Source organism: Phaenicophaeus curvirostris, chromosome 5, assembly GCF_032191515.1.
Source record: "Phaenicophaeus curvirostris isolate KB17595 chromosome 5, BPBGC_Pcur_1.0, whole genome shotgun sequence".
NCBI lineage: Eukaryota > Metazoa > Chordata > Aves > Cuculiformes > Cuculidae > Phaenicophaeus > Phaenicophaeus curvirostris.
Window position 1 is genome coordinate 10,195,282 of NC_091396.1, and position 27,247 is coordinate 10,222,528.

The 27,247-nt window shown below is 39.5% G+C and overlaps 1 protein-coding gene across 3 annotated transcripts in view; it reads left to right on the plus strand.

Moving 5' to 3' along the window:
- Positions 1 to 1,433: 1,433 nt before the first annotated feature.
- The window catches only part of SYT9 (synaptotagmin 9), a 67,812-nt gene continuing 41,998 nt past the window's right edge, over positions 1,434 to 27,247 (plus strand). For all 3 annotated transcript variants that reach the window (XR_011337494.1, XM_069857517.1, XM_069857518.1), the window contains exon 1: positions 1,434 to 1,606. Coding sequence is in view for 2 of the 3 variants with exons in the window: in XM_069857517.1 (XP_069713618.1) it covers positions 1,459 to 1,606 (148 nt within the window). In the remaining variant the exon portion in view is untranslated. The remainder of the gene's footprint in view (positions 1,607 to 27,247) is intronic.

Genomic DNA, 27,247 nt, shown 5'->3' on the forward strand with positions numbered 1-27,247 from the left:
GTCTCTCTTCCCTCTCTTCCTGCGTGCTTGGAGAAACAAGCCAATCGTGTTCATGTTTTCAGCACCAAGATAAATATTTGGGCAACCCTGAGTGAAACTGGTAGGAAGTTTCCCTAAGCTTAGATGTGAAAACACATACTCATGTGACAAAAATCTTTGTGTTTCAAAGATCTATAACAACGACTATAACAGCTACATACCATGTTATTATCTATTATTAATTCCCAATAAGAACAAGCTACTGTCAGAGTTGCCTGGTTCCTGATGGAATTACACCTGGTTTTATTTTACAGACATGATTTTTTTACTAGAAAAGAGGGAAAAAAAAAGTCATGCGTCGGAGACATAAGCAATGCTGGCACAGCATTCGGAGACATCAAGTCATACTAGTAAACAACTTTTGTTGTTAACATCCACTCCATTCACAGAATACTTTTTAACTTATTTCAACAATATTCTTTTTTCCTTAAGAAAAAAATCTACTAGAAGATGTTGTGTACGCTATTTCTAGAACCTCACCACGAGTCTTTAAACTGTAGGCTGAACATCCGCACCAGTCTGAACTTTCCAAGCTCATCGTGGCCTCTGATATTTGCTCTAAGTATTATAAAAGAGAGAGAGAAAGAAAAAAATTAAGTTAAATGGAGCAGCCAGTTCTCAGCTTCTCCCCTTGTGACACCCACCAGCCTCCCTGCCTACAAACCCAGAGAAGCGAGGCAGCACCTTACAGATCTCCTACTTGTCAGGATAAACATGCTTAATGGCAGACGGCTTCTCAGCCTCCACCTCCTCCAGCAGAGGCTCTTCTGCTTCCCGGGAGCTGTAGCCCCTTCTCAGGTGCCTGCGATTTCCCATCGGTGCTTTTAACCCTCTCTAACCCACCGCAAAGGTCAAAACACGAACCCGCTGCAGAACGCCCTTCCGTCCAGAATGAATTTCTTAACATTTTCCCCTCCGCTAGGTTCCCAACGGTGAGAACACGCGTTATCTACAGAGTCGTTTCAAGACAATTAGCTGAATAAACGGGATCATTTCCCAGCAGGAGTAGGCAGCGAGCCCCAAAGAGCCGGCGGTTCTTAACAAACCGCTCGTTAACATCAAACGCGGAGCGGCAGCCGCGGAGGTTTGGGCCTGGCCGGCGGCGGGGAGGAGGAGGAGGAGGAGGAGGAGCCGCCCTGCGCGCGGGACCGTCCTTCACCAGACCCTCCCGAACTTCCCTCCGCATCCCAGCGCGGGGGCGCGGAGGGGAGGGCGGCGCGGCTGGGCGGTCGCATTCAACTGGTGGGACCCCCCCGCGTTCTTCTCCTCTTCCTCCTCCTCCTCCTCCTCCTGGGCAGCGGGAGCCGGCGGCGGGGAGGGGGCGCGGCGCTGCTGGAGGATGCGGGTGGCGGCGCGGCGGCGCGGGCGGGGGCGCTGACCGCAGGGCTCCGCGGCGCTCCCGAGGATGCTCGGGGGGCGATGCCCGGCGACAGGGAGGACGAGATTTGCCAGAAAGCGCTGCAGCTGCTGGCCGAGCTGTGCTCCGTCGGGGCGGTGGAGAACGAGAACTGCCGCGATTTCATCTACTACCTGCGGGACAGAGCCCGGCCCCGCCTCACCGACTCGGGTACGGCCGGAGGGGATGCGGGATGGGCGCGGGGACCGGCGGCCGTCCCCGTCCCTCGGAGGCCGGGTCGCCGCGGGGCGAGGCCTGCGGGTGCGGCGGGGGCTGCCCCGGGGAGCGCGGGGCTGGGGCGAGCCGCCCGCCGGAGGATGCTCGTCCGGGCTGGGATGCGCGTCGCCGCGCCCGGTGATGCCGGGTCTCCGGCTGCCGGCTCCTGCCGGTACAGCGGGGGCTGCTCCAGGGGACGTGGGGAGGACGGCGAGCGCGGGGATGGGGCGAGCCGCCCTCTGCGAGGATGCTTGTGCGGGCTGGGATGCGCGGCCGCGGGAGGATGCTTGTCCAGACTGGGATGCGCGCCCGCGGGAGGATGCTTGTCCAGACTGGGATGCGCGCCCGCGGGAGGATGCTTGTCCAGACTGGGATGCGCGCCCGCGGGAGGATGCTTGTCCCGGTTGGGATGCGCGGCCGGTGCTGCCGGGTCTCCGGCTCCAGCTCTCGGCGGAGCTGCATCCCCCTCGTCCTGCGGCTCTCTCCGCTGGAGCCGGGTGTGAACTGCTCGGGATGTCAGGCAACTTTCTCCATCGTGCCCCCCTCTCCCTGCAACCCCCCCAGCCGCTCGCCTGGGCTCATCCCGGCCCTGGAGCGGGTCGGAGCATCCCTGCCCGGCGCTGCCGCCCCCGTGGCTTTGCTGCAGTGTCACAAGGCGAGGGGGCTTCTCCTGGGCTCCCGTGGCCCTCCCCGAAGCTTTGGGTTTAATTGTAAAGGCGGAGGGGAGGTCTGTGTGTGTGTCTTTGGGGTGGGGGGGTTGTAGCTCAGTTTAAATGCGGCACAATTTCACCTAACTTTTCAGTTCTGTGTTTCACAAGCTAGAAAGACTATTTCTTGCATTTCTGTAGAAGATGTGGGGGTTGTAGGTCTGAGAGGGTGTGCACTGAGTGGGTTTGTGTGTGTGTTTTTGCGTTATGGTTCCTTTTCATGTGTTGGTGTAACACTCTGACTTAAAAACTTTAACTTCAGGAAGGTTTTTAATAAGGCAGCTGAGCTCCAGCTGCGCAAAAATGCTGAAAGATTGATCATGTTCTGTACATCTCTGGCCATAGGGGAAAGACAAATTGCAATTTGAAGTAGTTTATTATATTTATTTTTACACCATTAAGATGAGTTTGCTCAGTATGTGGAGAGCATTAGTGAGTTAAAAGAGGAGTTGATGAACATTTGCAGTACTGGAAAGCCTTGCTGTTAGATCAGCTGATCATCACAGCTCAGTACCAACTTCTTTAATATTCTCTGAAAAAATTATTTAATTTAGCATAGAGCAGTCTAATGACACTCTCAAATACTTTTCTGTAATTTGGTGGGTCTGAAGTAACACTTGGACTACAATTTACTGACAAATACCTGGATATGTGAAAAGCCCTGGAGGAAATAAGTAAAACTAAGAGGAAAAAAATAGGGGAAAAAATGTGCTATCACAATAAATTTATAAGGAATTTTCTGACATTCAATTTGCTTGTGTCCAAAGCTACTTGCTGCCATTCTGGCTTTTCGCTCCCTGAAAAATACTCAAATTAAAAAGATTCATGCAAGGTTTCATAAGGATTCTTTAAAATTACGCAATTTAATTGTTTTGTTCATATAGGCAGATTTAATTACTTTGTTCATATAAGCAGTAATTTTTGTGACAGACACCTGTGATTTTCTGTAATTATCATTTACCAAGGGATCAATCACATATTTCTGTATCAGGTGATGATTGCAAAAATGTCTACTTAAATCAGTGCGTGCTTTGAATACTAAATTACTTGAAATGCATATGGAGACTTTAACCTCAGCTACCTGGATAGCAGCTTTTTAGATTTCTTTCAGAAGCTACCTGCTTTTTTTTTTTTTTTTTTCCCACCAGCCTCAGGCAAAAGCACTACCCATCATCTGTTTGGGAGCGTTTTTAAAACATGATGTGCTCAGTAAAAATTTATCACCTCTACCTAAAGATAAAAAAAAAATAAAATCTCTGTTTATTTCTACCTGTTTTGCTTAAACCATCATTATACAACAGCCTTCTGGTATTGTTGCAAACCTGCTCAATTACACAGAGCAACGGTCCCTAACCTCCGCCAGTCAATGTGCAGCAACAGTGAGCAATTATGCTGCAGGCAGCATCTTCCTATTGGCCTCGATTTTAACATTTTTATTTTTTGCAGCTGCAGTCAGTCTCAGAGGGTCTCGTAGGCAACATGTTATCCATAAACCCAGTCATGGAAAACACCTCTGTAGAGTAGCAATGTCAGGAATTTATTAATTTACCTTGTCATATTTCTTTGATTAAAATATGTATATTGCCCCAGTAAATGGGCTACCCATGTGTTTTGTTTAGGTGGTCCTTGGATTTGATGGTACAGGCTTTAGGAAGACAATGTACAGGACTTCAAAAACTGAGTAATATGATTCACAATCAAAGGACAGTACATTAACCAAATCCAGCTTCATTTACATAGTGCGTTTCATTGACTTAACCATGGGGAAATGGCATTAAAAAGCCCTGACAACTGATCCCCTCGCTTTCTGGCCACTGGTGGTCTAAATGTGGGGGTGGGAAGAAACTCTGTACTGACAACCAGCATCTTCTTGGCAGAATTAGGCAAAAGATGAAACTGTCCTCTCATAACTCCCTTCCCAATTGCCCGTCTTGCCTTGTGGTGGAAATGTGATGTGCCTTAGCCAGACTGAGTAAGTTTCTCGTAGGCATGGGTACAACTTTGTGTGTGTTGAGAAAAGTTGTAGCTAGAAAACATACATGATTAGCTTTTGTACAAAAATTAGAGTATTTCTCCATAGAATCATAGAATGGTTTGAGTCGGAAGGGTCCTTAAAGATCATTCAGTCCCAACCTCTCTGCCATGGGCAGGTGATTTTACAACACGTTGGTTTGAGCTATTTACATATGTTGGCTCTGTTACGTGAATGGTAGGGGGGCTGTAAAGCTGCAGTAGTTACTGAAAAAAAATAAGTGGAAAAGCAATGGAATTAATAAAATCTATGGAATATTGGAAAAATCAAACCTTAGTTGAGGGATCAAGTGAGCTGAGGGTTTGCTGAGCCTGATATCAGGGTTTGCCTGCGAGCTCAAACTCCTAGCCCCCCTCAGTCCCAGCACCGAGTAGCCAGATCCCTGGGAATCCACCTGTTCTTGCCTGACATCTGATGTGGCTATCTGTGAGGCTCCCTGCTGTCAGAGGGGACTCAGACTGGGAGGGCAAGAAGGAGGGGGATAGGAGGTGACTGGATGCCCGTGGTATGCATTGCATCTTTATTTTTCACTTAATTTGCCCTATTATGGGAAATACTGCACAGTACTTAGAGCATAAGTTTAAGGGCTAATGAGTTGCAGGTTAAATGCGCTGGTCCACTGAATTTAAAGGTTGACATGGGTGAGTCAGATTTTAAAGGTTTTCAGATAACTAAAAATACAAATTAGGCATTTAGTGAAAATCTTCAGTTAGTTCAAAAAGAGTTACATGTTAGAGGACCCTTGAAAATCCCAGTAGGCGTCTTTAAGCATCTAAATACCTTAATAAGCTGGATCTTTTTCTGCTCCGTTCCCCCACTCCCTATCTGTAAAACGTTCATAACATTTCTGTATCATAGAAGGATTTTATGAAGGTAAATTGCCAAGCGTGATCACACCAAGTATGTAAAATATTCATAAGGGAGAGTCATAGGGACCTCCTAGAGATATTCAAGTAAAAACTGTGTTAGTCATCCAGGCATTTGAAAACAATCACCCAGAATCATGTAATATTGCCCCATGACACCAGATAAAGCAAATATGGTTGATGCAGAGAGAAGTTGCTTGATTAGAAGTAGGATACTAATGTGCAAAAAACCCCATACCAAATCAGACTCAAAAAACCTAACAACAAACCAACCCCAAACAAACAAAGCAAGCCATGAAGGCAGAAAACCTCTATAGAGAGACAGAACATTAAAAGAGGAATTGAGATCAAAAAAAGTTGCAATTCTTTGTGGACCATCTCTAATAGATTTTCCTTGGAACTTCTCAACTGAAAAAAATTGTGTGGCATCAACCAAGCCTGCCAGAAAAGGTGTACATGTTTTGTCCATGTGACTTTGGACCTTTTAGAAGATGGACACTTTGAGGTGGGGGAGCTGCCAAGATGAGTTACATGATTTTTATTTAGAATAGTTTAACCTTTGGCATAGAATGGAGGAAGAAAGTCTTTTTGGTGGCTGGAGCTAGTGCCCTGTTCTTGGTCTACCTGGTATGTGACCGTGAATTACACTTCCATTGTAGCTGATTTTACTGCTTTAGAATTACATTTCAGAAACCAACCTTAAAGCTTTCACCTCTACTAGTTTTTGGGTGTAGGTGATTCTGGGTCTTTGTGGATTTTTGTTCTTGTTCTGTAGTGAACCTTTGTTTTTAAAACCCAGCCTCCCAGAGAGGACAGAGTAGGCTGCCATTGCTCTTTGTAGACTTGATAGATTTCTGCATTGCCTTTTGTTGTAGTGTTTTGCCAACTTTTCAGCAACTTGTGCTGTCTGCATACCTTGCAGTGACTGCTAGGTATAGCAACAGAGTGTGTAACACAAGGCTATGTTCACTGGCATTTGCTGAATATCAGTAAAATTAAGTTATATAAAGGAGAAGTGTAAAGGAGTTGCACACCGAGACTGCCTTACAGAAAATTTCATCTCCTTAGCGCATTCTACAGACTGATTTTTTCTTCCTTTTGTTAATAAGTATGCAACCTTGAAAACTTGGAATAAAAAATCTAAAAATGTCAGAGGAAGCTGTTATGAACATGAGGACTCGATAAAAAAGATGCTTACGAAAATAAGGGATATAAAAATAGTCTGGGCCATTAATCATAATGAATTTTCATTAATGTCATAGTGGGAAAATGAATAGAAACAAAAAGTAAAGTTTCCTATTTTTTTCTTTTGTAGTGGATTGCACATCTTGAGGATAATCCACTGAAGTCTCACAATATTCTTAATTATGTGCTTTAAAATTGGCTAATGGATGTTAAATAAGAATGCATAGTGAATATTTTGAGTATAGTGATGGCCGCTAAGCAGAAGGTATGCTAGAGGTTTTAAGTAAGAGATTAATATCGTACAGTGACAGAAAGACAGATTTTAGTATTTGATGGATGTACAGATATTTGACAATCAAGAAAATAAAAAAAATGGAGGGGACCATGAAGGCCATCTAATCCAACCCCCCTTCAGTGAGATCTTCAACTAGATCAGGTTACTCGGAGCTCCATGCAACGTAACCTGGAAGGGTTAGGTTTCCAGGGAGGGGTATCTACCACCTCTTTAGGCTACTTGTTCCAGTGTTTCACCACCCTCAGTATTAAAAATTTCTTCCTAATATCTAGTCTAAACTTCTCCTTTACTTTAAAACCATTACCCCTTGTCCTGTCGCTGCTAAACTTTTTTACCCATCTTTCTTATAAGTCCCCTTTAAGTACTGAAAGGCTGCCGTAAGGTTTTCTTGGAATCTTCTCCATGCTGAACAACCCCGACTCTCTCAGCTTCTCTTCCTAGGGAAGGTGTTCCAGGCCTTTGATCGTTTCATTGGGCCTCCTTTGGACCCACTCCAGCAGGTCCATGTCTTTCCTGTGATGAGTGCTCCAGAGCTGGATGCAATATTCAGGTGTGGTCTTACCAGAGCAGAGTAGGGGGGCAGAATCACCTCCCTTGACCTGCTGGCTTTTGATGCAGCCCAGGATGCGATTGGCCTTTTGGGTTGCAAATGCGCATTGCTAGCTCATGGTTAGCTTCTCATCCACCTGGACCTCCAGGTCCTCCCCGACAGGGCTCCTCTCAGTATCTTCATCTCCCAGCCTGTATCAAAACTGAGGGTTGCCCTGACCCAGGTGCAGGACCTTACACTTTGCACGGTTGAACCTCATGAGGTTTTGACCAGCTCATTTCTCCAGCTTGTCAAGGTCCCCATGGATGGCTCCCCTTTCCTCAGAGGCATCAACCTCACCACTCAGCTTAGTGTCATCTGTGATCTGGCTGAGGGCAAGGGGGCGTGGAAAGTGATGGATATTGAAGGAATAACGTATGAGATGGTGCAGTTATGGTCTTGCAGTAGAATTTGAGAAATTATTAATCAGTACTTCATTTTTTAGTGGGTACTTTCAACCTCAGTAATAAGCACAAAGAAACAAAAATGCCTAACAGGCATCAATGTGGCCTCCCAGCCAACCAGCAGAGTGTGAGACCAAGATTTTCTGTGCAGAGTATAATTCCAATAGAATGGTCGCTCCCTAGGAGGTTAATACTTGTAATTGAATAGTATCCCAGCAAGCTTCCCTTTAATTCAGAACTGAGTTTAAAATAAAACCTGTATTCAGAATGTAGTTTAATTTATTAAGAGGGCTTTTTTCAATTTTTTGTAACTCAGATTACTTACTAATTTATCCCTCCCCAACCTCCAGGAACATAACAAACTGCAGAGTATGTCTATATTTATCTAGATAAATGCAAAAAGAATTTACAGAGTTTTAAAGACATAAAGAAGATTAGAGTGGGTGAAATAACTTTCAGCATATCTTTTATTTTTATTTTACTTACTATGAGCCATTCCTTTCTGTATTCTTAATGTTATTTTTCTCCTGCCAAATGGATGTAAAATGCTGCCACTGACAATTAATAGTATTCTGTGGTGTGTTAGTGCAAAGCTTTTCAACCAGACAGAGGACAAGTATGAATTAAGAAGTATGAGGCCCAAGTTTTGGGGGTTTCACAAACCAAAGAACTGTTTCAAGAGTCTTTACAAGTACAGTGCTATTCCATACTTTAGACAAAAAATATCTAATCTTTTTCTCTTTTTAGAAGTCAGGAACAGGTTTGCAGAAGGTAAGAAGAATTATTTCGTGTTGCCTGTATTCTAAGATGCTCTGCTAGTTTAACTCCCTGTAAACAAATAGACTCTCAGAGATTTTCTTGTCATCCTGAAAGACTTTAGTATTGTTTTTTTTCCTGGGAAGAGTATTTTAAAGAGATAATTCTAAACTTTGAAGCAAAGTATAGAAAAAGTGCAAATTATGTTGAAAGAAAAGGGACTACCCGTGTGCTTAATGATGGCTTGAAGCTGTAATTAGATTAATTTAAATAAAAGTACAGTAAATATTTTACTTTAATGTAACTGTGTACAGCTTTTTTCCCAGAATAGATAGGAAACCTAAAGATGTATAGATGTTTAAGTTATAATTTACACTTCAGAACCAGAGAAGAGGAAGACTGCAAAGATCATTCTTACTATAAAACTGATGTTGAGCTTTGATCAGGTTGGAGCACAGTCATATTAAACACTGTTCAAACATGAAAGGAAAGATCCCTGCACTGCTGAAATTACTTTAAATTTTTCAGTGGTGCAAAGCAGTTTCAATGTATCAGTACTTTCTTCTAAATTGAGAAGACAAGCATGAGTAGATTTTTCTCTAGTCCCTGTGACCAAGACTGGTGCCACTGCTGTCCTGTGACTTCTCTTGGATATTGAGGTGAGGGGAACAAGTTTAATTGTACAAGAAAAAGGCCAGAGGAAAGTGGCTTGCAGCCCTTTTTGGCCTCTGCATCCATATCCAGCATAGGTGTGGAAAGCAAGAGCTTTCTGGGGCTTCCATTTCCATTTCAGTTTTACCTCTCACTTCTACGGGAACTATACCAAGTGTCTGTTGTTTACAGTCTGCACTTATGCACTGAATTGATAGCAAAACATTGTGTTGTGCTTGTGATAAACAGACTGGTGCCAACTACACCCCTTTGTATTTAGTGAAAAAAGTATATTTACTTGTATGCTATATTCGTTATATATAAATAGTATTTATTTACTGAAGTCATAGCAAGCAGATTTGTGAAGTAATCCTAACAGTTAGAATAACATACCAATTGAATCAGAAGTCAGGTATCTCTAGTCATCCGACAGTTTATGCGAGTCTCTGCCAAATGTGCAGGATTGTTACAAAAAAAAATGGTTATTTTGAACTGTGAGTAACAAAAATGTATGTAATTGAAAATAAGCTAAAGAGTAATGAAAAAAAAATCAACCTTTTAAAAATTAGGAGGGCTGAAGAGCACACAGCCTGTCTTAGACCTGGATTCTCAAGTGCTAGTTTTGCTGATGAAAAACAGTAAATTTAGCCCTTGTACGTACGACTGTACTTGCCACTAAAACTTTATCACTGCATTTGTCATAACTCTTATTTCAATGGGATTTGCACATTCCTCCTAGATAGGGAGGAGGGGGAAAAGAGTGTGATAATTACAGTTTCCAAAGAAATATCCATAAGTGTTCACAGGCAACAGTTTACATTTGGAGACACAAAGCTCTGATCACTTAAGTAGAGGTGTTAGTGTAATGGATTTATGGGTCATTAATTCCTTAAAAAAGCATGAACCTGTGTTACAATGCACCATTTTTTGGTACTGGTAGAATTCTGAATTGTTATGGTTTTGTGTGATCCATATGTTTATTGACTCAAGTATAAACGATTGGCCACATGTTTCCCCCATAGCTTTCTGGAAATTTCCTTTCCAAACTAATTTGTGAGAGCTTAATTACACTCACAATTCACAGACCTAGGAATATAAGCCCAAAATTATTGTATTATTATACCAGCAGGACCTGTTAAATTCAGTCTTGAGGCTGTGCAGCACAATAGCATCTTCAGTGTGCAATAAGTAAAGGTTGAACATAAACTGCCTTTTATGTATTTATTTAAAACCAAATTTCTAGGTTTTAGTTCTTCCTCCACTGAAAATAATGATCAGTGTTGGTTTAGTGCAAAGCTGTACTTAAGAACATTGTATTGTGCATCATTTGCTATATTTTGTCATTCATTTAAGCTCTTCTCTGGCTTTATTTAGACCAAAGAGATAAAGAGAGATCATTGTGGTCTTAAGCATTATGTCTCTTTCATATTGCTAACAAAATGTTAGTTTAAGGAATAAGAATTTAGAATAATTAATTGCAGGTGTAAGGACTTTTCATTAAAATGCTGTCGATTGTAACTTACAAAATCTCTAATTCCTGAAGTTCATCATCTTACAAGATAAATTTTTCTTACATGTTCTGTAGTACTGTTAAGTAATGAGTACTTGATCCATTTATTTGGAAAGTACAGAAAAAATTCTGTCACATAAAAAAGATGTCATCTCTAGCAGCTGGTGGTTTGCACATTTGTTACATTAGCTATTGTAATCACACTGAATCTTGTGGGGTTTAAGTTGCTCAATATGTTCAGCTGCATTTTTTTTTCTTTTAGACATTCATTAGCCAAGTAAAATCAGTTAGGCTTCCTTTGCCACACATGGATGCTGCAGAACTTTATCTTGTGTACTTCCTATGGTTAGTTGGAATTCAGAAATACAGTGGATGCAGTCAAAACTGATATGTACACCTGTGTGTCTTGAGCCAGTTTACATTTGTGTGTCTACCAGTGACAAATATTGGAAGAGTCCAAGAGTACATAATTTATCAGAAAAAAACTTTTAGATTATTGATGTAAATTCAGCTTACTAACAAAAAAGGTCAAGCACTAATGATTTTAGAGTTAAAACTTTCAAAGGACATGTAAAATAATAAGAATTAGAATTTGAAATAGTATAATTCCTTCAGTGTACTTTCTCACATCTTTTATTTTTCCAGGTTAGTTTTACATGTACACAAAAAGAAAGCCTTCCTGACTTCCCTTGGATATAAATTACCTTTGTTTTCTATGTTTTCATCAGGAAATTTGTTCAAAATTTCTTATTTATGTCTTCTTGTCTATGAGTCTCTCCACACATATCCTTTCCCCATATGACGGACCTTTTTTGTGCATATACAAAACATTAAATACTTATATTTTAAATTTGCTTGTAAACCATTCTTCATTGTTCCAATCCACAGGTTACTCTGTGTCTGGGTTCTCCTATTCTCCCACATAGATTGTGAGTGCATATGCCTGTGGATCTGATATTTTTTCATCTGGATGTCCCAACTCCGTTTCTCAAGTAGCATGTCACTTAATTTACTGCCCATATTTCTAATATTTTTAATTCATTTGTGTTTTAATTCTCTGACCTCAACAGTATGGTTTAGTATAATTTCAGAATGTAATTGTATTGCAGTTTAATCAATCAATATATAATGTTTGACCCATCTTGCACACAGGTTATCTCATTGGGCATCTAGCCATAGCTATATAAAGCTCTCTTTAGAGTTCCTTTTAAAACTTTTTGTTTATTTTGAAATTTTCAAGAGTCTCATGCCTGTGGAGTTAATGGTTTCTCTAATAATATTAAGATTCTCTAATAATATTAAGATATTACAAAAGGTGCTTCTCAAATCTATCAAATTATATAAATAATTACAACTTGTTATTCAGTAGGAATTATCCTGCTATAATATACAGAAAGACATGTACAATGCTAATTAGAAAAAGATCAATGAGATCAATAGTCTTATGATCTTCTGTTTCTATGTGTAGCAGATGTTTTATCCATTTACAAGAGAAGTTTTTTGGTTTTTTTTTCCTCCTAGATAATTTTAATGGATAAAATTAATGCCTAGCTGTTCTGTCGTTTTGGATAAAACCTGCCATAAACAGGGTGATCTTAAGTCTTCATTGTGCCAAGGTCTCTCTGCACAGCATAAAGGAAGGGAGTGTTTCCTCAGGCTGGCTACAGGGAAATAAAGCAGATATTGAGTTGGTTCTCACTGAGTGCTATTCTATTCCCCGTAGTAAGACTCTTGTAGGATATGTAGTACTAGCATTATGGCAATTCTTACCTGCTGAAAAGAGCTTCTAGATCCATTTGCAACCAAATACAAGTGAAAACAGATCTTGTATTGCTTAAAAAAATATGAAAAACTCTGAACAGAAAATTCTCTTATCAGTAGTATTTTATTTTAAGATTTACCAGTTTGTTTGGGGCAATATAAGACACAAATCCAAACTAGTAGCTCCAATTTTGTTTAATTCTTTGATTGTCCTCTCTTCTGCAGTAGATCATGCCATCAGAAAAGGCTCCTATTTCTGCAGATGCCACTGAGGCATGTGAGGTACAAAAGTCTAACTTTATCTTTCCCTCTGTTTTCTTTCCATCACCAGATATTAATGATGATTAGTGACCACCACCACCCCCTCAAAAAAAAAAGAGAAATCAGAAATTAGGCTTAGCTGGTAAACAGAAAGGTGAGAGGGCATGTGTTTTGTTTGTTTATTTAGTTTGTTCTAAATTTATAGCTGCTTCACAAAGAAAGAGTGGTGAAGCAGGCACAAGCATGAAGTCTATTGCTTGTGCTGCTCCAGGAGATGGATGTGAGGAGCAGAACAGGTGACCATACCTCTAAAGAGGGAAACATTATTCATGTTCCTAAAGGACCAAAGAGCATCAAGCAAGTTTTGTTGTCACTTGCAAATACTGAGTTGAAGCCTCGGATTTTGAGGACCTCCCTACAGAGACACAGTAGACAGGAAAAGTTGTGCATATACTTTGTTATAGCTCTGCTGTAAGAAGTTGTTTTTCGGTTTTATATTACACTAAAATGTGTCTTTTTCTTTACCTGAATTTAAAAGTCACATGAGCTGCTTTGGGGAGTTCACTATAGAAAAACATAAGAGCAGATCTATCCAAATGCTTTGGCTTTCTTGGGGGGTCTCATCAGGGGCTCGTTGGTTTTGTTTGTTTGTTTGAGGGTTCATAGTTTGGTAAGTCTGCCTGAGAAAGCACAGTTATACACTGAGAGTAGGGCTGAGGCTAAGCAGGAAAGGGAAAGCTTGGGCATTGTATCTTCACCTAATAAGGAAAACATGTCACCTCAGCTCTTTCCTATGCAGCGGCATCGCTGTTCCTGCCAGCTTCTGTTAACTGCAGAAGGTGTAACATTTTTATATCTTCTCTCATCCTTAAGTTAATGTCTTGTTCCTGCCTACCTTATTCATTCTCTACCTGTCTCTTGTTCTGTTGTTATTATGTTATAGAGAGTGATTTGACTAGTCAAGATGATTTCTTTCATACTGAGCCAGAGATGATAAAATAGCTAAAAGCAGTGCCCAAAATAGCAGTGCACAGGTATAGGTTTGCCAGAACGATTTGATAGTAATTCCTGTAGCTGTCCTGTGGTGTAGTGTTACAAATAAGACCCAGCACTGTGAAGAAAACCTGCTCTTTCTTCCCTTGATGTTATTTTTCTTCCTTCTTTTGTTTTTTCTTGGGAGCTGGTAACCAGAACAGACCTCAATAGCAATAGAGCCAGCAACACCTTCAGCCACCTCAACTTTTTTTCTTTCCCAAACTGGGGAAGGGGGAGAAGCAATTTTTCACTTTCAGGAACATCTAAAAGTCAGTCTTGGCATTCACAGCTCATCCTAAAGGCAGAAAGAACAGGAATTTTGTTAAAATGGAGTTTGTGGGATTTGACAGTGTCAGTGGTTTGGCTGGTTTACCTCCTTTTTTTCTGTACCCCTTTTTATGAGGAAGATTTCCAGTGGTAGTTGTTGCCATGGTACTAAGCAGGACAAGGTGTCTACTCCAATCTTAAAACTACGTTTATGGCTGTATACTGAAAAATTATCTCTTCTGACAAGTCAGGCTTGTTTACACAGAATTAATATAGCACCTCTTCTCTTATTCCGAAGTAGAGAGAGGCTCTTCAGGTCATTCCCAGCATGTCAAAGCAAATGTGAGCTTCAGCAATGCTGGAAAAGCCTTAGAATTAGTTCCGTCCTTCCACTCTGTCGTTAGCTGTTCAAATGAACAACCGCTTCACGCCCTGCCGAGCAGCTGATTGGCCTTGGAGGGAAGAAGCATCTGAAGCAGTATTAATGTTTCATTCAAAATCATGAGAGCCAGGGAGGAGGGGAGGGGAATTGGGGAATTCAAAACCCCAAATCAGTACTGCCTTTTATTTCACCAGGTCCTTTTCTCTTGAGCAGCATCCCTAATTGTCTCCCACACTGGATTTCCTCTCAGGACCGTCTTACTGACTTTGTGAGATGTTTTTGCCAAGGTTAAAATTAACAGTGTTCCAAGAGGAGTTCAGCCCTCCCTCTTCCCTTCACTTTTTACTTTCTATTCGCCATTGCTTCTCCCCAGCCCTGTTTACAGTATCTGGTATGACGTATGCTGTACAGGAGATGGAGGAGCAAAGAAGCTATGCAATCTCTCCATCCTTTGCTATTTTCCTCTCTCGAGTCATCACTGCTGCATCAAGACCTAATGTGTTTACCATGTAAAAATCCTCTTTTATGTTCTCAGTAAGCAGAGCAAATCAGAAAGCTGTAAAATTAGTGCCTTAAAATGCTATATCAAAGATGTGTGAGCAAACTAGATGTGATAAAGCAATCAGTAAAGGAGTGTAGTGGAATGCATGATAGTAAGAACAGCCAGCTGCATCTGGGAAATACACAAATCCTCAGACCCAACAGTATAAAATGTCCAAAGCTCTAGAAGAGGAGCAATTTTTGCTTTTCTGTGTCAATCCCAGCAGTTTGAAACATGGTTGGCAGCCATTCCCCTGTATTTATTGCAATCATAACATCATTGATGTTAAAAGAAATATCACCTCAAAGTGGGTATTCACATGAGATCTTGGATTCATTGTAAATAGTATAGCATGTGCCCAGGGTTATTAAATCTGGAAATTTTTCTAATAAATAAGGTTGTTTTCTTAGGACAGGAGTAGAAAACTGATAACAGAAATCTTGCATAGCTAGCCCTTGATTAAGAAGGAATGGCCCTTTTACAATGTTTCAAGCAGTACTGTTCCCAATAAGTGACAGTAAATAGATTCTAAGTCCCTAAGTACTTCTGAAATAAATATTAATATTGTGCAGTTTAAAACCTTAGGTGTTGGTTATTCTTTTACCTATTAGTCTTTGTGAAAAAGAACAGGAAGAAGGCAAGCCTTGCCTTGTTTGATTCAGTAATGTTGTTTAGAGACAGTAGGGTGGTTCGGCTGACTGGAATAGATTACTAGTTGGGGACTGTGCAAAGTAAGGCTCTTCTTTTACTGTGCCCGTCACTTGGGGTGTGATCTTGGAGTATTTCTCAGTGCTGCTTTTCCCTTGCCTTTTCAGTTGCCTTTTCAGTACTGACATGCAGTTATTATAAAATTCCAGTTAATCCCTTGTCTGTAATCAACAGAGAAAGCAGGGCATGTCTCAAGTGTGATGTCAGTAAAGCACCAAGCAGAAAGCTGCCTAAAAAGCAGCCAAGAGAAAGCATTAGGCCCAGGAACTTATGTGGAAAGTAGTCTTTCTGAATGTGTGCCTCTTTTTCCAAGAGCCTGTGCTTTGTCAGGGCCTCTCAGCACTTTACTCTTATAAATTATAAAGAGAATATGTTTTCCTCCTGTGAAGGTTAGCAAATAGATATGCGCCTGTGTTACCAGCAAGGAAGCCATAATTGAGAGGCAGAGATTTGATGGGATACACATTCAAATGGGAAGAAATAAAAGCATAAGGAGAATTTCAAACCCTCTATTCCTGTGCTGAGCTTGATCTGAACATTTAGCTGTGGATTTATTCCTGATATCTGTAGCAAGCTTGGATTTATATTTTCAGACCTAAATCCCACCCCACATTCTAGCCTGTTTCTGACTGTGCAACACTACTAACAGGGTAGCTTTTAGTTATCTTTTGCATATCCCATCATTTTGCCATTTACTGCCCCTCTTTCAGCATAAGAGTTTCAAACAATTACTCTAATATCCTGTGTTGGAGTGCAAATGCATATCTTGGCATGATACCATTAGAGACTGAAACTGAAAGGACTACTACAAAGGTAATCCTGTTTGCATTATTGTAGCAGAAACACACAATATAAAGTATGTTTCTCAGAGGAAGAAAGCTTTTTGCAGTGTCCTGATTTTCCCCCATCATTTGCTCTCCTCACACACATGCTTGGGATTAAACAGTGTATTTTTACTGGCTGAATTTATTTGGTATTAAGGATATATATTTCTTTATTAATTTCAGTCGTATACCTCAACATGCATGTTTCACTCATGTTTAAGAAATTTACAAAACAAGTCACCCACCCTTTACATGAAAGTCCCCTAGAGAGCTTGTTTAACTGTGAGGTAACTACTTAAGCTGCTAACAGCCTGACTTCACAAGTCTGGAAGTTTGGAACATACTCCTCTTTGAAGTACATGGTCCTTCTCTATTCTTCTTCCTTTCCCCCTTCCCTTTTCCTTCCTTTCTGTCAGTTTTTTTTTTAAGTGAATGTAATCCTCTCCTTAGAAGTTAATTGTTTTCTGTTTTCTTAACATTCACAATTTAGTCATTCAAAAAATTATTCCTTTTTCCTATATTCAACTGAGTTTATATAATTTTGGGACAAAACTTAATCCTGCTGTCCCACCAGCAGAGAGGAGTGGACAGGACAGGTGACCCAAAACTTACTTAACAGAGTATACGTCCCATATACATCATATTCAGTATAAAACTGAAGGATCATGAGCGTGAAGCTCTCTTCTTTGATGGCCAGTGTCCAATAAGAACCTCATCTGTCTTTTTTGCCCCTGATTTAGATCTGTGCATTCCTGAATCCAGTTGCTGAGTCCACCCTAGGACCTTTCCCCTATGCCTGCTCTGCAGCATCTGTGGTGATGTGGTCATTGAAGGAGGACAATTTTGTATATTTGTATATTTTTATTTTTTTACAATTAATAGTATTTTCCTTTTTTGTTTCATGCAAACTTTTTTTAGTTTCCAACTCTCAAGCCCCTCTAATTTTCCTTTCCCTGGAGGGGAAAGAGAATCAGGACTGCAACAACTGCTCACGTTTATCTGCCAGTAAAGCTGGGCTGGGACTAAACTGTGACAAAGCCCTTCATGTATTTTTGAAAATCCAAGCCTTATCGTTTGTGGTTGCATAAAATAAGAAATTACTGCTTCTGTTCAAAATCCTTATCCAGTGTTACAGTATTCCATTTTGAATGGTCTCATTTATTCAATTTTATCTTACTTGAATAATAAATGCATGCTATAGCAAGAAATTAACAAATTCTTCCTTAAAAATCTAATAATGTGATTGGTTTTTTTCCCCTCATGGCTATGTACTGTCAGCAAAAGTTAGGAATTTACAGTATGGAAAGTAATCTTCGCTACCTTAGTGAGGCAAGAATAGGTGGTTAACCATCAGCCCAAGGGTGGGAATTGTGTTAATTTAAAGGACATAGGATAACAGTAACTTCTTGAGACAAGGATGTATACAAGCACCTGATTAGAAAGAGAAGATTTATAATAATGTTCATGTAATATAGTTCTGTGTGTATTTTTTGTGATGTAGCAAAACTCTCAGAAGCGTGGTGGTTTGTTGTTTTGGGTTTTTTTATATCTCATTTTATTTTTTTTGGGGGGGGCAGCTATGTGGGGCTAGATAGGTGTTGGAAATTGGTGGGTGCGTTATTTACCTAACAATGTTGGATGACAAAAAAGTACCAAGTGTTCAAAAAAATTATCCAAAATCATTCAGCTGAAGTAGCTGAAAAATCAGCAAATCCCTTCAGTGCATTCCAGTCAGCAAGGAAAGTGGGTTGTAGTGGTCTCTAGGGAGCTGAGAAGAAACCCACATTACTATTTTTAGGTTTATTTTTTTTCCGAGCAAGAATGAAAAATGTAGAGGCCAGAAGACAGCCAAGCAGTCGCTAGAAATTTACCTTCAGTTTATTCTGTTGTGTATGTTTGTGTTTCCCTTAGAAATAGCAGAATTCTTGGAGTTCTTCAAAACCCAAGAAATTCTCCATATCTGAGAGCGACCCTGCTGGGCAATTCTTGAAGGAGGAGAGAAGACATGAAAGCTGTGGGTCAGTGTTCCCACACTGTTTTCTTAAGTATCCCACTGCTATAGTATTACAGTTTCTGGAGGGTAGATTTAGATTAGATATTGGGAAGAAGTGTTTTCCTGGGATGGTGCTGAGGCACTGGCACAGGTTTCCCAGAGAAGTCATGGATGCCCAATCCCTGGAGGTGTTCAAGGCCAGGTTGGATGAGACTTTGAGCAACCTGATCTAATGGGAGGCATTCCTGCCTATGGCAGGGGGACTGGAGCTGGATGATCTTTAAGGTTCCTTCCAATGTTGCCAAGACATTCTGTGATTCTATGAACAAGCGGGTCTGCTGCCAACATGTTCCTCTTTATACTCCCTGTAATTCAGAGAGGTTGGTAAGGAGAGAAGTTGTTCTTCCTGTGGAACAGGCCTGAGGAAAAGCAGCCATGAGTCTGTGAGAAGAACGTTGCAAAGTTTATGGTCCTTTCTGCACATCCCATTTATGTACACTCAGCTGGAGGGCCAGTTGTATAATGTAGAGTGTGAATCCGTGATTATAATTGAACTAGTCTTAAAAAAAAAAAGCTTTGCCATATATTGTGGTTATAATTTCTCTCTCTGGTAAGGTTGTTTATCCTCTTTTTCTTAGTTATTGCTTGCGTGAAACTAATGCATTTGAAATTATGTTTCAGAAGAAGTAAGATACTGTGCAACTGGTGGTATTTTACTGCAGAATAACCCCTTGAGGGATTTGTAATCCCCTGGTACTAACATCATCTAATAGTGAGCTAAATTGAATAATAAGCTCAGTGCTATGAACACAGCTTCATATTCAGCCTCACTCTGTTTTAGTTAGCATTGCCTAGTAATTAATTATTATTATACATTTATGCTATCAGTGACATCCAGAGGCTGGCCTAAACACATGCAAGCCTCTGGCAGCAGTTGTATATATACACATGGATATTTTGTTCTCTCTATAAATGCGTGCTGTCTCTTAAAAGATTTGTTAGTAAGTCTTCCCTGTAGCTAAACACATTAAGACAGTACATGCTGGACATCCGTCAAAGACAGACAGTGACACATAGCTTACTAATTACTATTAATGTTTACAGGATTTGGAATGCCCTAATTGATTTTGGCAATGAAAGTGCAGTCTGTTAAATTGGTTGTCACCCTTGTTGCATCCTAGGTCTCACTTGGATTCTCATAGCAATTAACTATAATTGCTGTATTGTATTTATTCTAAAATGCACAATATGTTACTATTTTATTGTTTGGATCTCTAAAATGGGGAGTTAATTGCTGACAAAAATACAATTTAAAATAAAAGACCTTTGCGGTGAGGTTTTTTGGGGTTTTTTTTTCAGGGTACAAAAATATGAGATTTAAAAATAATTCATGTTCCAAACTCATAGTCTTCCTGTACTTGAAATCTCGCTAACTTCAAGGAGATCTACTTGTGCAGGAAGACACAGCGGGTAAATCTACATAACCAGCTTGTGTGGCACTACAAGAGGAGTATGATTTGATGCACACTAGTCTGGTTTTAGGACCAAATGTCCCCATTGTGCTGCTGCCAGCAAGGCACTAACTGCAGGACCTGTGTCCACATTGCAGAACTCTAGAGTTTGGCTTCAGCCTTGGTTTCATCAGGAGGAAAACTACTTCAAACACACCCACCAGTGTCCCTCACTCTACCTGAGTACCACTAGGCTCCATGTGTAGATATAAGGCAAACCTGCAGCAAAAAGAATCCTCCCCTCCTCCTCTGACGCTATAACCCTGATGTGGAAGCATTCTGTGTTACTAAGGAAGACTCAGGCTACAGATTCGGAAATAAATTCTTATGCTATCTGTAAGATAGGGCAGTTGCTTTCTGCATTTCTCTACACCTATTCTTGAAAGGAATGTATTTCCTTCAGATATTCTAGGTCACAAGGTGGAAAAAGCACTGAATTGCTCACATCAATTCATCTGCCAGTTTAGCCTGGCAGTGTTCTCTGTTTAAGCAGCCAAAGCTCCAAAATTAGCATGGACTGTTTAGAAACCTCAGTAAAAGAGATTTGCCAAGAAGCATTGTAGGGCAGCAAAAAGTTAAGCAATTTCAATAGATAAAGGAGAGTAATCTGCAAAATTTTCCTTCACGGGAATGTAGAACTACACTGTCTCCTGACATCGCCCAAGGTTTGGATGTAGGAGCACAGATTTGTTCTTGAAGTTAAGACTGACATCACCTGTACTTTTCACTTCATAATGGATTGTTCAAGGAACAGCGGAACAGCTAAGCGTAACTTTTCTTGCTGTTCCTTTTAAAGCAGAGGATACTCTTTAATTCCTTGTATTAGGAAACTAACTCTTCTGATTTTTCTGGAGAAAATAACTTCGGGAGATAAGATCCAGATCTAGCTAAATTTACTTAATTAAAGAAAATGCAAATCCAGTAGAATAAGAGGGTAAATTCTACTTGCTGCAAGCACAAAATCTCCTTTAAGAGTCTGTGTATGACAAATGATGACAATACTTATACAGCTAAATTATTAGAGATATATCAGAATACAGAATGAAAACAGAGACCATTTGGGTTGTATTTGTCTTACCTACTGCAAGTGGGAAGACAAGTTTAAATGTCATGGAATGATTTCCAGCACATTCAAACTATTTTAGAGCTTACTGTTAATCCAGTTAATTATTTCTCTATTCTCCATTCAATTAATTATCAGATTTAAGTTCTTATACAATATGTAAAACGGTGTTTTGCCAATAAAGGATTATAAAAGTAATACTGCAGAGTTTGCTTTAGAAGAAAGCATAACAAGATTTAGATCTGAAGAACTGCAAGTTAAAAGAAGCCCATTAACTTGGACAGCAATTACATGTGCATGTATATACCACAAGAAGATAGGCTGTTGTACATGGGGGATGGAAGACCATGACAATTCTTTACTGTAGGAATCATTTAGAACTGTACATAAATACCATTGCTTGGATTTTCTGCTTAGATCTTCCAGCATCGTTGCAGCTAACAAACCTGGTTGTTGGTTTTTTTTATTTGTGAGATGTTGATCAGAATTGATTTTTGTTGTATTTCAGGCTTCCTGGGGTCTACCCTGAAAAAAATTCTTTTGTTTTACAACCTAAGAACTGATGTGTAGCAATCCATTTATGCTGCAGTGTATGGTGACACAGCTTTTCAGTTTTCTGTACCACCTTCTTTCCATAGAAGTCTGTTCATTGTGTCAGTTGGTGCTTTACGTGGGGTGGCAATATGCCTACTGTCTCACTGCAGGCAGGTGCATTTGGAGAGATGGGAGCTTCCTCAGATCTCAATTATTTAATTAACTCATTTGTAACTAGATTATATGAAAAAGTCATACCATCTGCAGGGTGGTCAAAATTATGCTTGTGTGCTCAGCAGTGATTATTAAACACTCTGCATCCCTTTCTGTTTAGTTGCATGCTGTTTCACTAGAAGCAACTGAAAAGCTGCTAGACTCAAAATTAGAAGGGAGAAGAGCTAGGTTCCACTTACTTTTCAACTGTTTTACCTTATTTCACCTTGAGCAACTGTGCTTCATCTTGGTATCTGTTGTCCATTTGTAAAAAGACATTTATATAACTAAAAAGACATTTATATAGAAGAAGGGAAAAAGCTACTCAGTGATAAAGTTTCATCATTGTGATAATTTAACAGCTTAGTGCTACAAACTGCTTGGTAATGTGTTTAGAAAAACACTACAAATGATTCTTTAAATATCCATTAGGGTTTCTAAGAACATAAGTTGCACTGTTTACATGCCAATAACGTTTGTCAGATTCAGATTTACTCCCAATTGTTTTAACTGTGTGTGTCCAGACACTCAGAGAGAATATATGCAAAAATTTAATGAATAATCCTTGATTTTTAAAAAAAGTAATTAACTCACCCTATCAGCAATGGAAACATACTAATTAGTTGAATAAGGACAGAAGGCTGGTGTTTAACATAGCAGAGGTCATTAAGCTGTTAAATAATGACAAAATCTGAAACATTATAGCTTGCAGTTTTCTCTTTAAAAATCTTTTAAATGACATGTTTCTCTTAAACATCTGGATTTACATTTAATTTTCCACTCATAAGATATTTGAAACTACTGAAGGAAAATATTTATTTTGAATGGGCCTTGTTGTCATCAGCCAAGAGGGTGGGAGGCCTCCTGTTAGCTGATGGACAGAAATGATGTCTGCATCCTGCATCGGAGAGGTGACCTGACAACATTGGCAAGAAAGGTGTCAGACAACCCCTTATCTTAATCTTTCCCAAATAGTTACCCTGGTGGCCATACACTAAGCCTGCATCTAGCTGCTAGTGAAAATCAGAGTATCCTAGGTGCACAGAGGATTTCTTTTTGTGAGGTCACTGTGATGAGTCATTAGCCAATGACTTTTTTGTAGAATAAATAATTTAGGATGGAAAAGACCATCAAGATCATCAAGTCCAGCTATGAACCTAACACTGCCAAGTCCACCACTAAACCATGTCCCTAAGCACCACATCTACACATCTTTTAAATACCTCCAGGGATGGTGACTCAACCATGTCCCTGGGCAGGCTGTTCCAAAGCTTGACAATCCTTTCTGTGAAGTAATTCTTTCTAATATCTAGTTTAAATATCCCCTGGTACAACTTGGGGCCATTTCGTCTCAGCGTAACACTTGTTATTTGGGAGAAGAGACTGATACCCTACTCACTACAACCTCCTTTCAGGTAGTTGTGCAGAGCAGTAAGATCTCCCTTCAACCTCGTTTTCTCCAGATGAAACAATCCCAGTTTCCTCAGCCATTCCTCATAAGACTTGTGTTCCAGACCCTTTACCAGTTTCACTGCCCTTCTTTGGACATGCTCCAGCAGCTCAATAACCTTCTTGTAGTGAGGAGCCCAAAAGTGAACACAGTATTCATGGTGTGGTGGTTGCTTTCTATGAATTTAGTATATAGTTCAGAATCTTGGCTTTCCACCCATGTTGATATATCTTAGACTTGGGATGTACACGTGTGAGTGTTTGTATTGGAGAGGAAGGACGGAGTGAAGGAGAAGAACAGAAAACAAAGAAACCTCTGACTATGCAAACCATTGTAAATTGGTATGGAGCCATCTGCTAAGTCTGCAGTGTTTGAAAAATGGAGTGTATGAACTGACATGTTCATTAACATTGACGAAGCAGATCAAAATCTTTGGGACACTTTTAAAATATTGTTAATTTTTTTAGTTACTGAGCATTTTTAGATATATTGAAGTAACACTTCACAGGAGCTGATACTGGTAAATAGGGTTAAACAGGCAGTCATTGCTATAAATGACTTCTTGTATAAAATGGAAGAGCTTCTGATACTTTCATTGACCTCTGGTGCTCACAAGTGGATGTCTCCTTATTTGTGCAAAAAGGCTCACAGTGTTTCTTAAATATATAAAATAAAAAAGCACTTCCTGCTTTTCTTAGCTGCAAAGTGCACCATGAGGCCCCTTGCAGCTTTGGTAATCCCCAGACAGATGCAAAGCTAATGTATTCCGTTAAGTTACTATCAGCCTTAAAACCTCGAAATGCTGAAGCGTTAGTATCTTGACCTTTATGTCAAGATGAATGAAAAACAAATTAACTTGTGACTCAGCAGGCCTTTCTGAAGGATTGTGTTTCTTAGAAAATGTCCCTGTTTTCACATTCAGGTATAAGGGCAAAAATAAGCCATGTTCAAAAAAAAGCTGAAAAATTTAAACTCAACAGTTGCCAGAATTTCTAGCTTTAATGAACTAGTTATTAATACTGTTCTTTGGCATTTGTATGTTATTTTCTGATTGTTTCTATAGCACACAGCTACTGTTGACGTGAAGGTCGACAGGAGGGATTGGCAAGTTTAGAAGTTAACAGCCCATAGGGTTAAATGAATCATTTTATTTGTCCCTTGTCCCTCATCTGTCTCCTAAAGATTTATTTTCCCTGTGAATTCAACAGATTCTCAGAAACTCCTGACTTTTGCCAGTAACTGGTTTATTGAGCGTGCCCCTTTGAACATGTGGTAGGGCCAGGTTTCTGCAGATGTAACTCTGCCTGATTTTACTCAAGGAGCTTAAGGGCATGTTAAAATACTAGTGTTCACCAGTCACTGACAACAGTTCTCATCACATATGCAAACTCTGACATCTAGATTTTGGAAAGGAGCAATCCCATGGTTACTTTACTGATGCTAAAATGCACTGTTCCAATTTATTATCTTCTTGATTTTTTTCCCTTTTTTTAAATCTATGATAGTTCAATAAAGTGCTTAGATCAGCAACTGTAGAGAGTAAAGCCCTGGCTTTAGCCCTACAGTTGACTATAGTAAACTGGCAGGCTGTACTGATGCAGTAGTTAGTGACAGAGCCACATATTTGAATGCTTCTTGCATGACATGGAGTAAGAATACTGACAAGACTCAGAAAGTAACTGTTGGGCACGAAGATTATTAACATCCTTCTCAACATCACAACTTCATGGCATTCATTCCTGTAACCCAGTGCACAGTTTGGATGTGCTCACTGGAACAATGGGATTAGACTCTATTGCTTTCTTCTCCATACCAAATACTGAGCAGGATGGGTCCATTAATCTGGGACAGTGGGGCATTTGTTACCACTGCATGGCATTTAACATGTGCTTTGTTGGTCATAATTACAGTATATCAGCTTTTGTCTCCATAGAACTGGTTAAATACAAGAAGAAAAAACCCTCAATCTGTCCAGTTTCAATATTACATTCCCAACGAAGTACAACACGAAATTGCGTAGTTCATAAGAAAACTTCAAAGAGTTGTTGCTTCTAGTTCTTTTTACAGATTCCTTTTAATATAAGGAATGTCTTGCACTGTACTGTACAACTACACTTAGGGAAGCAGAAATCCAGATATCAGTTCTTAGACAAAGCATACATTATTTAGTATATGCTTTGCAAAAATAAGCAAGTTGAAGTTCTCCTTTGCGTTTGGATGTGCCAAAATTAGGCAGGCTTTCAAGAGCATCTGAGCTTCAAAATAATCGCTTTCTAGGAATGAAAAAGCAGAACAGTCTGAATGATAATATTTTATCAAATCTGTTTCTCAATTCCATTCTTAAGCTATTTTCCGCTCTTATTTCCCCTATTTTCCTATCTGTTCTACACTTTTCTCTTAGACAATATTTTAGACAGACAAGATTTACAGAATTACCCACTAGTAAGAGTCTGTAGAAACCTTGAACTTGTTTCTTATGTTCTCTGGAGATGCAGAGGAGTGTGAATGGGGAAAAAGTGTATTTTTTTTCTCACAGTAAATTCATAGTAAAATTGATCTGATTATAAATTACTAATTAATTATCTTTCCTAGAAGTAAATATCCCTGTCAGTAAGACTTCCATCATACCCTAATACATATGGATCAGGCCAAAAAGCTTCATTTTATAAAATGGGAACCTTAAGTTCACAAAGAACAACAAATACATAATACATTCACCATAGCTCATTTTCTGAAATACTTTTCTGAAAAATGTCGATTTGAGAATTACAGTGCATCTGCCTCTTCATCCGAGAAGGGTAGATGCTTTCAAAGCTCTCTTTATTTCCCTTTATGTCAATATCTCCGTCCTAAAAGAAAAAAAAAATCCAACCAAAAAAATAGGCTATTTAATCAGTTTAATATGCTAGTGGTTTGTGATAGTGTACTTTTCAGGAAGAGTAATGTGTAACAAGTCTAGGATAGGATAATCAGTTAACATGAAGATGTACTAACAAGAGAAGTTTGTAGTTTTGTAAGCTCTTTTTCTAGTCAAGATATTATGTAGGGATGAGACTGCAGTCATTCAGGAGAAAGAAAAAACAAAAAGACCAGCCATACTGGAAAACAAATGTAAACATCTCATTACATTCCTGAAGGTCAAGATAAGTAATACATTTCCTCTTTATCCATATCACTCTATGCAGGCAACTTTCCTGAAGTTCCTTGTGAGGTTTCAACACTTGTGCAACCTTTTTATGATCTGCCAGTGTACAGAAGGCAAAAGAATTTTGTCTCTTCCTTCAATGTAAAGCAACAATTGTAAATATTGAACCAGTATAGTATGCCAGACTCCCATAATACAGGTTTAGAGTGGTTTATTCTGAAAAGGAAGCAAATGAAATAATTGACCTCGTTTCCTTTTGAAGTAATCTGACTTTAAAGAGAAACTTGCACTTTTATTCTATGTAAGTTGCCCAGAAGAACACTACTATCTTCTTATTTCTTACATATTTACTTCCAAAAAACCCAAAATTAAGGAAGTAAGGTTCAAAAATAGTTCTATATTAGAAAAGCTAATTGTTTCCACTGGGCTTAAGAAAATTAAAGGGAGTAGCCAACTGGTAGATGAAATTCAGTGCTTCCAATAGAAAAGAAAATGGAAGTTTGAAAGAAAAACATGTTCTATAGATTTACTCTAGAGCTGTATGAGCAACAAAAGTACTTGATCTTTATGGCTAGTCCTGTGAAAATATTTTTGCATCATCTTACATCATGTTCATCACATTATAGATGTGTGTGTGTATACATATATTTACATATGCCTTTCTATAGATGTGTGTGTGAACTTAAATTTTGCTAAAGGTTCAACAGCCTCTTAAAACCTTTAGTGGTCTGTCCACTTCTCATATGGGCCTTTGAAGTAATTTAATTGCAGAAATTTTCCCACCAGAAGGAAGTCATTAAATGAAACATTTCAGTAAGTACTTTTTTTCTTTTTGCCTTTTTTTTTTCTCCTGGAAGAATTGAGCCCTAAAGGGGATCAAAATTAAAAGGAATTTGTTAAAAAATTGCAGAAA